At 42.8% G+C, this 13,243-nt stretch overlaps 2 protein-coding genes and 2 non-coding genes across 4 annotated transcripts; 3 read left to right on the top strand and 1 right to left on the bottom strand.

Moving 5' to 3' along the window:
- Positions 1–497: 497 nt before the first annotated feature.
- Positions 498–559, top strand: LOC133734929 (small nucleolar RNA snoR101). Its single transcript, XR_009858675.1, has one exon. It is a non-coding gene; the product is annotated as a small nucleolar RNA snoR101 (small nucleolar RNA).
- Positions 560–701: 142 nt separating this feature from the next.
- On the top strand, positions 702–763 carry LOC133734933 (small nucleolar RNA snoR101). Its single transcript, XR_009858679.1, has one exon. It is a non-coding gene; the product is annotated as a small nucleolar RNA snoR101 (small nucleolar RNA).
- Positions 764–2,105: 1,342 nt separating this feature from the next.
- Positions 2,106–2,913, top strand: LOC133729048 (umecyanin-like). Its single transcript, XM_062156528.1, has 2 exons — positions 2,106–2,310; positions 2,414–2,913. The coding sequence occupies exons 1-2, from the start codon at positions 2,145–2,147 to the stop codon at positions 2,713–2,715; spliced, it is 468 nt and encodes a 155-aa protein (XP_062012512.1). The 5' UTR covers positions 2,106–2,144; the 3' UTR covers positions 2,716–2,913.
- Positions 2,914–8,769: 5,856 nt separating this feature from the next.
- LOC133733255 (isoleucine--tRNA ligase, cytoplasmic-like) lies at positions 8,770–10,474 on the bottom strand. The gene is made up of 2 exons (XM_062160902.1): positions 10,332–10,474; positions 8,770–10,232 (listed from the first exon to the last, which is right to left on the bottom strand). The coding sequence occupies exons 1-2, from the start codon at positions 10,425–10,427 to the stop codon at positions 8,970–8,972; spliced, it is 1,359 nt and encodes a 452-aa protein (XP_062016886.1). The 5' UTR covers positions 10,428–10,474; the 3' UTR covers positions 8,770–8,969.
- Between the last annotated feature and the right edge of the window lie 2,769 nt (positions 10,475–13,243).

The raw sequence follows: 13,243 nt of genomic DNA, 5'->3' as shown, positions 1-13,243 counted from the left end.
ACACTTCCGGAAAATCATAGGGCTAAAGCGGACAAATTGGAGGTATATCATCTTTCACATTATAAGAGACTGTCAATGTGGTAATCAGCATGTTGTTTTTCTTTTGGATACTGTTGTTTTGTTGTAAAGCCTATTTAAACATGCTATCTGCATTCTGAGTCCAATACTTTTCTGTTCCGTTTAATTTCCTCTCTGAATGAAATCACAGGAACTGGGGAGTTTGGTTTCTCTGAAATGGCATTGGCTGAATCATACGCTGAACAAATGGATTTACCAGAGTTAGGTTATGAATATCAAGCCATCGTTGGGATACCTTCAGAGCAGTTTAAACATCTTATCATACATCTGCACTACTTTGAGGATCTGGTACTTACATCTGCACTACTTTGAGGATCTGGTACTTACATGTGCACTACATTCGTTTTGGAGTTTATAATATTTCCAGGTAAGTTTTTCTAAGTAAAGAGACCAAAGGTTAAAACACTATTGCAGATGATGCTTTACACTTGATCTCTGAACTTCAGGTAAGTTCAATGTTGACAAGCTATTAACTGATGCAATTTTGTTTGTATATCTTTTCACACTTTCCTCTTTATTAGTAGCACAGGGGAAAACTGTGAATTTTTCAAATTTTTGTAACATTGTTAAAACACTATTGCATCCTTTCAAAAAAAAAACACTCACACACAATTGCATATGATGGTTTACACTTGATATCTCAACTTGAGGTAAGTTCAATGCTGACAAGCGTTTAACAGGTGCAATTTTCTGTATATATCTATTCATAACTTTGCTCTTTGTGGTTTGACTTTTGAGTACTGTATGTCTCTATGCTGGAAATATAAAAGCAGAGGCAAGGGTTTTTGGGGGGTCAGGGTTGAGCTTATATCTACCCCAGTTTCTTAGCTGTGTTGCTTCACAGGTTTGTCCCACATTTTTCATTCTTTGGTTTCTCCCTTAAAATGTCAATTATCATACAAGTCTTCCCTCCAGACAAAATTGTTGTGAGATTTTCAGGTTAGATTTCAGGATGTGAACTTTTGCCATGTCTGTTTTGAGGAGAACATGTTCATTTTCATTGTATTACTATCATTTATGGTAGTAAGAAGAAAAACAGAATATGGGTTAGTGTAGTTATGAACAGTAACTCCCTTAGGAACAGAGTGTTTCTAATTTCCAAACCGGTAAGAATAGCTTATGAACAGTACTCCGCTTCGGAATAGTGTGCTTCTAATTCTAGACTTCTACTCTGACCTCTATTTTTCTTCTTACAGTTTTTAAGAAAAGTAGAAAGAAAGTTACTTCGAGTCTAACCTCCAAACCTGAGTGAGCATGTTACAATCAATGAATCCACAGATCTTTTATTCGATAGTAAAGAGATCCAAACCTGTTTGTTGCAATATAAGGTCTATAGTTTTAGTGAGGATATGATTATGTAAAGCTTTATCCTTTTTTTTTTTTTTGGTAAGTTTTGGGATTTGGTTTGTTCATACCTAAGAAGATAAACAAACTGTAATGAACTACTTCTAGATCGTTTGTATAATTCCTTTTTTTTTTTTTTTGTTTACACATTTCTTCCATCTTCTGCATGATCAAGTTAACTGGGATTCTGTATGTACAGTCCATGGATCGGCAGATGAGTCCGCTTTAGTTGAAGATGCATTTCAGTCTGCCAGTGAATTAGATCAGTGCTAAACCCCCATTGTAGAAACCTGATACTAGCTTGGTTAAAATACCATTCTTTCTCTTTACGAGCTTCATTAAAATAACAGTTGTTGTAACATGTAAAATTATAATTGTATTATATTATGTAGATCATGATTTGAGGGGGGGAAAAAAAAAATTAAACCCGCAGCATCGCGCGGGAGAATTTGCTAGTATATATATAATTAATTTTGAATCTAGTAATGCACAACATTAATTTATATACAGCCGGAGCCTGCAATTTCCGGCAGGCCGGATGTCAAACACAAAGCATAGATAAGGGATGATATCTATGTGCAATTTGGCTGGGTATCAGTGAACCACTTCCTAAAATCCAAGAGTTCTCCATGAATAAATTCTCGGACACTGCCACATCTAAACTCACTCAACTTACCATTTCTATTCAAAACATAAGGATTGGAAGTTAACCAAATCAAACCATGATGAGTATCAAGTATGTGATCGCGCTTGTCATAGCAATTGCAGCAATCGCAGAAGGCGCCGAGTACACCGTAGGAGACGACATGGGTTGGATGGTTCCTCCCACTCCCGACTATTATGCTTCATGGGTTTCCAAGTATTCTTTTGTGGAGAACGATACTCTAGGTGAAGTAGTGCTTCATTTCTAGCTCTGAAATAATTGTTCTTCCATTTTATTTTTAGTTTCTTGGTAATGATATCAAGCATGCTTGTTTCTTTCTGCTTGCAGTGTTTAACTTTGAAGAAGGAGTGCATGACATCACTGTACTAACCAAGGAAGACTTCGACGCCTGCAACATGAAGAATCCCTTGTTTCAGTCCCCAAAACCAGGTAGAGTTACCGTTGAGGCGAGCGACACATTTTACTTCACGTGCAGCTTTGGTCAGCACTGCGCGAATGGGCAAAAGTTCGCCATTTATTTTGCCTCTGCACCTTTGCCTCCTAGTCCGAGTCCAAGTGCATCTGCTGCTACTGATCAATCTCTGGACACCCAGCGGTTCAAGTTTGTGTCAAGAAAGATGGGTAACTAGGAAGGTTTGGCCTGAAGTGATCCAATTCAAACCGTGAAGCAAAAGTCCTTGCTAGCTGGCAATAATTCAAGAACCCTTGTGTCGTGATTGTACCATTTTTTTTTTTTTAATAAGTTGTGATTGTACCATATCTTTGGTGTGTATCATGTGATCCAAAAACCACAAAATAAGATTATGATCGAATTACGATCAGATTTATTTGTATTCTTAATAAATTTTTCTTTAGTTTTAAATAATCTTTACTAACTTGGCTGATTTGAGAACGAGGCTGGGAGGTGTTGCTATGGGTCTACAGAAGTGGAACACGACCAAAGTTGGTCATATCCCGAAGAAGATCCGTAAGTTGAATAAAGAGCTGGAAAGGTGGCCGTTTGATTGCCAGGATGCAGGGGTGCAAGCTAGAAGAAGGGAGGTAGTTAGAGAGCTGGATAAGCTACTGGAAATGGAAGAGTCAATTTGGAAGCAGAGTCGTCTAGAATCTCTTGGCTTTCGGAAGGAGATCGTAATACTAAGTTTTTTCATGGGTATGCCAAGGGGAGGGGGAGGAAAAATAAAGTGCTGGGGGTTTTTAATGGGGCAGGGGAGTGGCAGACTACAGAGGAAGGAATCCAGGAGGCTTTTAGGGACCATTTTATGAATTTGTTTACTTCAGATGGTTGCCACAATATGGAGTTAGTGTTGGCGGCTATCCCGCGCAAAGTGACTGAGGATATGAATGCTAGGCTGAATATGCCTTTCACCAGGTTAGAGATTGAAGTTGTCCTCAAGCAAATGGGGCCGGATAAGTCGCCAGGGGAGGATGGGCTCTCTGCCAGATTCTACCAGACTTATTGGGAAGTGATTGGGACTGATGTGAGTAATATTTGTCTTCAAGTTTTGAATGAAGATGCGGAGTTAGGGGACCTGAATCATACGCTGCTGACACTGATACCGAAAGTGGATAACCCACAATATGTCACGGACTTTCGGCCTATCAGTCTATGTAATGTTCTCTATAAGCTGATTTCGAAAACTATGGTTAACCGTATGAAAATGTTGCTTCCGGAGGTAATTTCTAGTTTTCAAAGTGCTTTTGTTCCGGGGAGGTGCATCCATGATAATGTGATTACTGCTTTCGAATTGGTACACTCAATTAGAAACAAGCAGACAGGGGATGATCCGTTTTGTGTACTCAAACTTGATATCAGCAAAGCCTACGATAGGGTGGAGTGGAACTTTTTGCGGAGTATTATGTTGCGATTGGGGTTTAGTGTTCAGTGGGTGGCGCTGGTCATGAAATGTGTTGAGTCAGTTTCTTTCAGTATTTTATGGAATGGGAGTGCTAAAGGATTTTTCAGACCTTCGAGGGGATTAAGGCAGGGTGATCCGTTATCCCCCTACCTCTTTCTTCTGTGTTCGGAGGGGCTTACGGGTTTATTCCAAAAGGCGGATCGAGACGGTTTTATTCACCGGGCGAAGGTGGCCACTGAGGCACCGGCTATATCCCATCTATTGTTCGCAGATGATAGCCTGCTTTTTGGGAAAGCAGAATTGCAGGAGATAACACATCTAAAGCAGTGCTTATTATTGTATGAATGTGCAGCAGGGCAGAAAATTAATTTCCAAAAGTCGGCGGTTTCTTTTGGGCCTGGGGTTTCTCAGCCGCTGGAGAGTTCTATTGTTAATATGTTAGGAGTCCCGGTTGTCCCTTTCCATGAAAGATATTTGGGGTTGCCGACAGTTGCGGGAAGGAATCGAAAGGAGATGTTTAAGAAAATACATGAACGGCTCGACCGTCATCTACAGGGTTGGCAATCGAAGTTGTTGTCTAAGGCTGGGAAAACCGTCTTAATTAAGGCGGTTGCGCAGGCTATTCCATCTTACACTATGTCAGTATTCAGATTGTCCAAAGGCATCTGCCGTACCTATCAGTCTAAGGTGGCAAAGTATTGGTGGGGCTCCGGTGGGAAGAAGAAGGGTATTCACTGGTGTACATGGGATGTGCTTTGTAAACACAAGATGGAAGGAGGGCTGGGTTTTAGAGATATTGAATGTTTTAATCAGGCGTTACTTGCAAAAACAATTTGGCGAGTTGTGTTGCATCCGGATTCACTTGTCAACTGTGTGTTGCAAGCCAAATATGGTGTTGGAGGAGACTGGGCGGCTGCCCAAGTGGGATCAAAGCCTTCTCTTATTTGGCGGAGTTTGGTATGGGGGAAAGATTTACTATGCAGTGGTATCCGATGGCGGATTGGAGATGGTGCTGGAGTAAGAATATGGGGGGATAAGTGGCTTCCCTCCCCATGGTCTTTCCGGGTTGTTACACCCCGATTTCTTGATGTTCATACCACTGTCAACCAACTCATGGCACGCCCAGGTATGTGGAATATTGAGTTTATTCGTAATAATTTTCTTGAGGTGGATGTGGAGAAGATATTGTCTATTCCCCTTTGTGAGAGGAGTAGCGGTGATGTAGCTATCTGGCATTATACAAAGGATGGTCATTATACTGTGAAATCAGGGTATTGGTTGGGTATGGAATTGAAACAGGTTGGAAAGAGTGCAGGTTGTAGTGGCGGGAATGGTGATTCAAACTCCAAAAATATCTGGAGTATTATATGGGGCCTAACAGTCCCTAACAAAGTCAAGCTATTCCTATGGAGAGCTTGCCACGCATTCTTGCCTTGTGCTGAGCGTTTGGTTAAACGCAAGGTGTGCTCCTCGGATGTGTGGAGAGGACGGGGAATCTGTTGTTCATAGCCTTTGGAACTGTCGAAAAGCAAAAAAGATTTGGAAGTATACCTGGCTCGGGAGTGTTGTAAAGAGTTGGAAGCTGCAGTCTTTTATGGACATTGTTCATAGAGTGGTTGAAATCGGAACACAGAAGGAACAGGAGCTGTTCAGTTTGGTGAGTTGGTGGATTTGGAAGAATAGGAATGACGCCATGCACGGGAAGCCGGCTTTGGAACCTCTACAATTGATCCAAAGATGCCTTGACTGGCAATTGGAGCTCTCTACAATTATGAGTGGCACTAATTCAGAACCTAGTGGTATGATACGTGAGATGGTGCCAAATGTCCAGGTTAGTGGGAATTCTTGCCCAATTTTATATTTTGATGGGGCGGTTGACAAGATGAATGGTAAAGTTGGATTGGGTGGTGTTCTTCTAAACATGGCTGGAAATCTTATGGGGGCTTTTTCCATTCCATTACCGGTTCCTCTAACCCCTGCTGCGACTGAAGCCCTTGCTCTTTGGCATGGAATTAATTACTGTAAGTCTTTGGGAGTGAAAGCTGTGGAAGTAAAAGGGGATGCCCTTAATATCCTTACTGGGTTGGGCACTCATGGATGGGACTTGAGCGAAATTGGAGGAGTTCTTGATGCAGTTAGAGTTATGATGAAGGAATTTGAGATGTTCTCATGGAAGCATGTGAAGAAACGACTCAACCAAGTGGCTCATAAGCTTGCTCGGTCGGCGTTGGCTTTGCCCCAGGCCATGTTTTGCACGGAAGTTGGCCCCCCGTGGCTGCATGATGTCCTTGATGGTAGCTTGATAGGTTAAACTATGGGGGTCTCTATTGAGATGAATATCCCCAGCTTGATGTAATCCTGTTGAGTTAATAAAGTACCTTTCCAATCAAAAAAAAAAAAAAAAAAAACTCTAAACTTAATGTTAAGCAAAATGAAAGTTCTGCAAGAGAAACGGTGACCGACTTCCTTTGGTATTTTAATATTTTCGCTATTAAACCATGTTGGGTTCCCCAAAATTATGGGATCTCTCTCGAGTATCTGTGACATTACGTTATCACTCATATAAAGATTTCAAAAAGTTAGAAGATGAAATTGTTCATGAAAAATGTGTGCAGGCTTGGTAACCAAAATGGAGGCAATGTAAAGACCAACTTTAGTTGCATTTGTATTACAAGGAAAAAGATTGGTAGTATTTTTGGGTAAAAAAAAGGGAGTGGAATTTACACTCTCATTTTACAATTCACTATCTATGCTTCTTTTTCCAGTAACTTAAACTTTATCATTTTGTAAGAATTTCAACTAAAAGGGGTGAGAGTAAGTGTGGATCACAAATTATGGAGTGTGAATTTCATTCTTCTAAAAAAAATTGGTTCTTTTAGTCCAACATTTGCTTTGTTAGCAGTTCGGAACCCTAAACATTGTTTTTAAACAAGAAAAACCTTCAAGATACTAGATTACAATTGTGCTTGCTTAAAAGATAGTTTTTGAGGGTGGTTACAACGTTTCTCCTTCTCTCTCTGAGAAACCCTAGGCGGCCTCTCCTTTTTGCAAACCTTTCTCGTCCGGCGGCGCCCGGACGTCCGGCCTCGTCGTCGCCTTGGGGTTTGCTGCCGGACGGGAGACCTACTGCCCAGGGGATTTTGTCTAAGGATTTCTCTCCGGTTCTTTTGATGGTTTGGCCGGGATGGTGGCGAGGTGATGGTCGTGCGGCATAGCTCGGTTTTCTGCTCCCCGCTGATGGCTTCTTTGATCGACGGCGCCAGGAGGCTTGTTCGACGGCGATGGGGATTGCGAAGCCTGGCTCGGGGATGGCGATCTGTGGTGATGCATATTGCGGCTTCGACATGGTGGAGCGGTGCAGATCACGGTGACGTGGAGATCATGGCGACGCGGCAACGTGTTTGGACGGAAAGTGGCCGGACCGTGGTGCACGACGGGTCTGGGAGGAGCCGATGGACTGTTCCAAACCAAGAGGATGGGCCTGAGTGATCTCTTTGGTGATCCTATTGGGCTCAAGTTTTGGGCTAGGGTTTTGGCCCTAGTGTATTATCTAGGATAGTAATTTTATTACTTTCAATAAGTCCCTATTTTGCAGGGATAGTCTAGGTACTTTTGTGCATTTAGTTTTGGCATTTGGTCTGGTCTTGTCGACTTAATTCTCAGTGGATCTAGGTGTACACCAATTGAGGTCTCTAGGCAGCTAGGTTTATTGGTTAAAGAGTTAGGTTGGAAGGGCCGGATCTATCTAGCGCCTCCGGCGTAGTACCAAAGGGGGATTCCCGCTATGTCTATGTATTGATTGTATAATGAGTGGGTCTATGTTTCTATGTACCGTTGTGGGTACTACCACTATCTTCTTGTCTCTAAATGGCAGCGGAAGGGTATGTAATGACCTATTCTGACTTTTGATGAATATATATTCGCCTACTGGCTCCATTATCAAAAAAAAAAAAAAAAAAAAAAGATAGTTTTTGAGGGTGGGTCTATTTTCTATGTACCATTGTGGGTACTACCACTATCTTCTTGTCTGTCTATTGATGGCAGCGGAAGGGTATATAATGGCCTATTCTGGCTTGTGATGAATATATATTCGCCATACTGGCTCGATTTAAAAAAAAAGATAGTTTTTGAGGGACTGTAAGGGAGAAAAAAAAAAAATCTCAACAATGTGTATCAAATTCAACTGCTAAAATGTAAAACAACTTGAAACTGTGTATTTAATCTCAACTTCTCAAGAATTAGATTCAATTTTCTCTTACAATTTCTAGAAAACCATCACTTGTCTCTTATACTCTCAATTGCTTTTTGGAAAATGAAATTTTCATGAAAAACTATGTGTTATGCAATCAAGACACGTCTACACAAAATAGGTTAAATTTTGAATTAGCAGTAAAACCTTTTTATATTGCACATCGAAGTTCCTGTAACTCTAAATGATTGACGAAGATGTTAATTTTAGTCCAAAGCCTTTCTTCTCTAGTCCAAAGCATTGTCACAACACAAAATTGTTTGTACCTTTAGTCATAACCTCGTCTAAAAGCTTGATAGAAATGCGGTTTTAAATCCCTAAACACTCGACACTGTTTAGCAAAAATGTCTCTACTTGAGTGTTCTGTGTATAATTGTTTGTTTGTTTATTATTATTATTTGTTACTGGTTGGATTCCGGGGAGGGAAGAAAATCAAATCCACTGCAGTTCCTACCTTCCTTCGCCACATGAAAATGACCCCTATGACAGTTCATAATATGTATTTTGTTTATCCATTTAGTAAATAAACAAGTATTATGTCATTCAAATTTATATTAGTGCAAGGCACTTAGGCACACAAGTTTGATGCATGGATGCACATAGAACACTAAAGTCGTTAGGATGAATACAGTATCAGTTTGCAATAAAAAGAAAACCAAAACGAGAACAACCCACATTTTGCTATTCAAATCGTCTTCAACAGCCACATTTCATTTTTGAAGTCGAATTTCGTATTTTCTTGATCCCTTCTCATGTCTGCATTTCCTGCTCAACACTAGATAGGTCGAACCAAACTGATATTAAATGACATTCCAGATACTCCACGGAAATTCTCCTCCCAAACCACAACAGCTTGTGATGGCCTCACACCGCAAAGAAGCATTGGCGAACCTATGGCATCCTTAATGTATTGTTCCTGCAAATGCAAAACTCGGTCCGAGACTGATTTATCTTCATCCAAAGACTCAAAGTACACATCCACAATGTCAGTGAGTCCAAGGCCAGATTTCTTCCTCAACTTCTGAACTCTGCTAACAATCTCACGAGCAACACCTGCCTCAAACAATGATTCGTCTTGATGCAAATCCAAGATCACCAGAACATCACCATCTCCTGATGCATCAATCTCCTTCTCTGTTGTGCCATCAGGACATTTGAAGTCTCTAACAACCTTAATATCATTCAGCTTTAGAGAATGACCACAAAGAGTAACCTCTCCAGTTTTCTCGAATTCTAAGATACTCTCCTGTGACATGGCCTTGACTTGTTTGGAAACAACTCCCATAGATTTTCCTAGCCACTTACCTAACACACTGAAGTCAGGCTCTGCGTGCGACGAAGTATACTTCAGTGTATCATTGCACAGGACTAGAGATTGCACATTCAGTTCTTCAAGCACATACTCTCTTAGTTTGGCATCAATGTCTTCAAGAAAGTCTGCATCAGGGTGAACAATGACCATCTCTTTTAGGGGTGTTTTGAGAGGCTTGTTGTGACGTTTGCGGATATTACGAGCAAGATCAATTACTCTCTTCATCCTTGCAACACTTTTCTCGATACGAACGTCCCTCTTTCCTTGTGCTTGAGGGAAACTGCAGTAATGAATGCTTTCCTCTGCATCATTCAGAACTTTCCGCATATTTTGGTAAAGGGCTTCAGTGAAGAACGGTGTTAATGGTGCCATCACTTTACATGACACTAAAAGGACATGGAAAAGAGTAGAGAGTCCCATCCTGCAATCTTCTTCATTAGTACCCTTTAGCTTCAGCCTCGTGCGATTCAACCTTACATAGATGTTTGTCAAGTTGTCAAGAAACTTCAAAAGATATGGCACCACCCTGTAGAGTCGGTAGGCATCCATCTCTTGACAGACAAAATGCACAAGAGACTGTGTGGCTGAGTTGATCCACTGGTCAAGCACATTAGATGACTTCTGTACAGTAGTTTGATCAAGAGGGAGGAAAGGCGCATTGAGTCTTTTAGATTGTTGAACGAGGAACCTATATGCATTGTACCAAGGCAGAAATACATCCTTGACCTGTAAAAAACAAAACAAAGAATATGTTACTTGTGGTTATGGATCATTCAAGAGAACCAAAAACTGCATAAAGCAAAAATTATAAAAATAAATACTTACAACTCCATATACTCCTTCCTTCTTGAATCGTAATGGTTCTGCACGAACAACAGGAGAGTTAATAATATACATTCGAACTAGCTGCATCAGCCCCATATTGGTCGAGAACCTCCATCACTGGAGGATAGTTTTTTAAACTTTTTCCCATCATCAGCAAGAACAAGTCCATTGCAAATGAGGTTCTTGAAAGCAGGTTTGCCAAATAATGCAGTAGATAGCACCATAAGAGTGTAGAACCATCCGCGAGTCTGATCAAGCCCTTCGGCCACAAAGTTCCCAGGAAAGTTTTTCTCAAAAAGCTCCACATTCTCGAAAGGATAGTGGATATAAGCATAAGGCATGGATCCACTCTCAAACCAACAATCAAACACATCGTCTAGACGTCGAAGATAACCAAATTCAGGGCCACGCGCCGATGGAATAGTGATATGATCAATGTAGTGGCGGTGCAGATCAGAAACCTTAACACCAGAAAGCTTTTCAAGCTTCTCAATGGAATCCATGACCAGCACTTCCTCACCATCCTCACTAACCCACACAGGAAGAGGAGTGCCCCAAAATCTACTTCTGCTAACTGCCCAATCTCTTGCATTTTCTAGCCAATTGTGGATTCGCTTTTCCTTCACAAAATCAGGAACCCAATATGTCTGCTTGTTGTTTTCCAATAACTTTTCTTTCAACTGCTCCACCCGGATAAACCAGCTTGGAACAGCTCTGTAGATAAGTGGAGTGTTTGTTCTCCAGCAAAAGGGATACGAATGAGTTATGGTTCCAGACTTAACAAGCCTTCCCTTTAGCCTCACTGCTTCAATTATAGCCTTATCTGCCTCCTTCACGTAGAGGTTGCTGAAGTCAGCAACTCTTTCTGTAAAGCACCCATTCTCATCCACTGGTACAATCAAGCCCTCTCCCTTTTTGATTACTTCATTTGCAAGGCAAACGCGGTAGTCATCCTTGTTTGGCTCCAAAACCAGTTGGCTTGCAAACTGTCTCTTTTGAGCGTGTGATTGCGCAGGCGTACCAGCACCGCGGGGTGCAGTCGTTGGGGTAGTCCCTTGACCTGACTTCTTCTTCAAGCGCTGTGGACGAGGAGAGCACCAACCTCGTCACAGGGTTCTTCTCTAGCCTTTCGGAAAAGGACTTTTGCCTTACGGATAAGGACTTTGGTTGTGGTCTCTTGCGTTCACCGAATCGATACTTAGCGTTGTAGACTAAGCAGAGCAATCACTGGGAAGTTGGGAGAAGCACGGGGTTGCGCTAAAGCGTGACTTTAGCTTCGCTGGGTTGCGAGGGCGTTACCCTTGCTTCGCTGGTAGTAACGGTGGCGGTTGCGCTCGCAGTCGGCTCCTGGGGAGACTGGGACTGGAAGTACAGTCGCCGGGTTGGTCTGGTGATGCTGACAGTCGGCTCTTGGAGAGACTAGGACTGGCGCAGGGTCACCGGGTTTCAACGAGGTTGAAGGTTTGCTCCGGGGAGGCTTTGTAATCGCTAGGATTGATTGATATGAGAGAGGTCTTCTTCTGTCCTCGAAACCTAGTATATATACCTAGGGTTTCGACTGCTCCTTGTTGTAGAAGGATTATTGATTGAAGTTTCCTAATCAATCTCTGCTACTTGATTCCAATAAGGTTTCGTTCTCCTCACGGATCCCGGAATGGGCGAAGCTGTAACTCAAACCCTAGTAGGCTTATTTTTGGGCCGCAGGTATCGGCCCGCTGTGCTAGGTCCACTAAAGGACATTGCCAAAATTACTTTTGGGCTCAAACATTGCCCCCCAGGCCTCGAAATCAGGCCCATGAAAATGTAACTGATTGAAGGGGACTAAAACGACGCGCTCAATGCTTGAAACGATGCCATTAATGAGGGTTGCGTCCCTTCGCTTGCGAAAACGCCTTTCCGTCGCATCGTTTCCCTCACAAAATCTCTTATTTAAATCCGCAGCCACTTCAGACCTGTCACATCAGAAACTCCTTTAATCTCCTAAACCCAAAAAACCCTCTTTTGCACATATCTTTTCTCTTTGAAACCCAGAAATGGCTCCCCCGAAGAAGATAGTTATCGATCAAGAGGAAGAACTGAATGAACAAGCCGCCCGTTCTTGGGGAACCAACATCGGTGCCAGCCTGGTCCTCCAAACCACTATCCAGAGACCCCTGCTCCTCAGACTCTCGAACAACCATGCCGGACTGGGACCAACACCGCGAGATGCTTTTCCAGCAGACGCCATCGCCTTCTATGGCTTACCTGTTCGCCGCCCCATCCCAGTCCTCCGAAGGACTCCTGGGGATTTTACCAGTTGGAGCGCCCCTAACCACCGATCAAAAATAGGGCATTGGCCATCGTTTATCAGCGCGGCGGAGCTGTCCTGGTATCGCGAGACGCGAGCTCGAGATCTGGCTCGCTGGAACGCAGCAGGTATCACCCACACTATCGATCTTTGTTTTCATCTTCCGCGCGGTGGCAATCGTTCGCCACTCGCTGCTTTTCTCTGTTTTTGGAACACTGCCACTAATACCTTCGATTTTCGATTTGGTCAAATGAGCATCACTTTATTGGACATTCTCACCATCACTGGCCTACCCATCGACGGCGAGCCCTATTTGCATGGCCAATTCGATTCTGATACCTTTGCTTCCACCATGGCCCAACATGGTCGCAGCGCTCATAGTGGCTCCTATCCGCGGTGGTTGGCTTATTACCGTCAGGAGCGCAATGCGACCGGCGGGATCGCTTTCTTAGAGTACTGGCTCTGTAAGTTTGTCTTCTGTACTTCCTCCTGCAAGCCCACTGGTGCCTGGACTCTTCTGGCAACGGCCCTCTACAACGGTCGCCGCATTGGGTTAGGACAACCCGTGCTGGGTGCCCTCTATCGCACTTTGTATCAAGCCACCATGCACCCCTTCGAGACTAGC

This window comes from Rosa rugosa, chromosome 2, assembly GCF_958449725.1.
Source record: "Rosa rugosa chromosome 2, drRosRugo1.1, whole genome shotgun sequence".
Taxonomy (NCBI): domain Eukaryota; kingdom Viridiplantae; phylum Streptophyta; class Magnoliopsida; order Rosales; family Rosaceae; genus Rosa; species Rosa rugosa.
The sequence above is the reverse complement of the archived record's forward strand: the minus strand, read 5'-3'. Positions and strand labels throughout refer to the sequence as shown.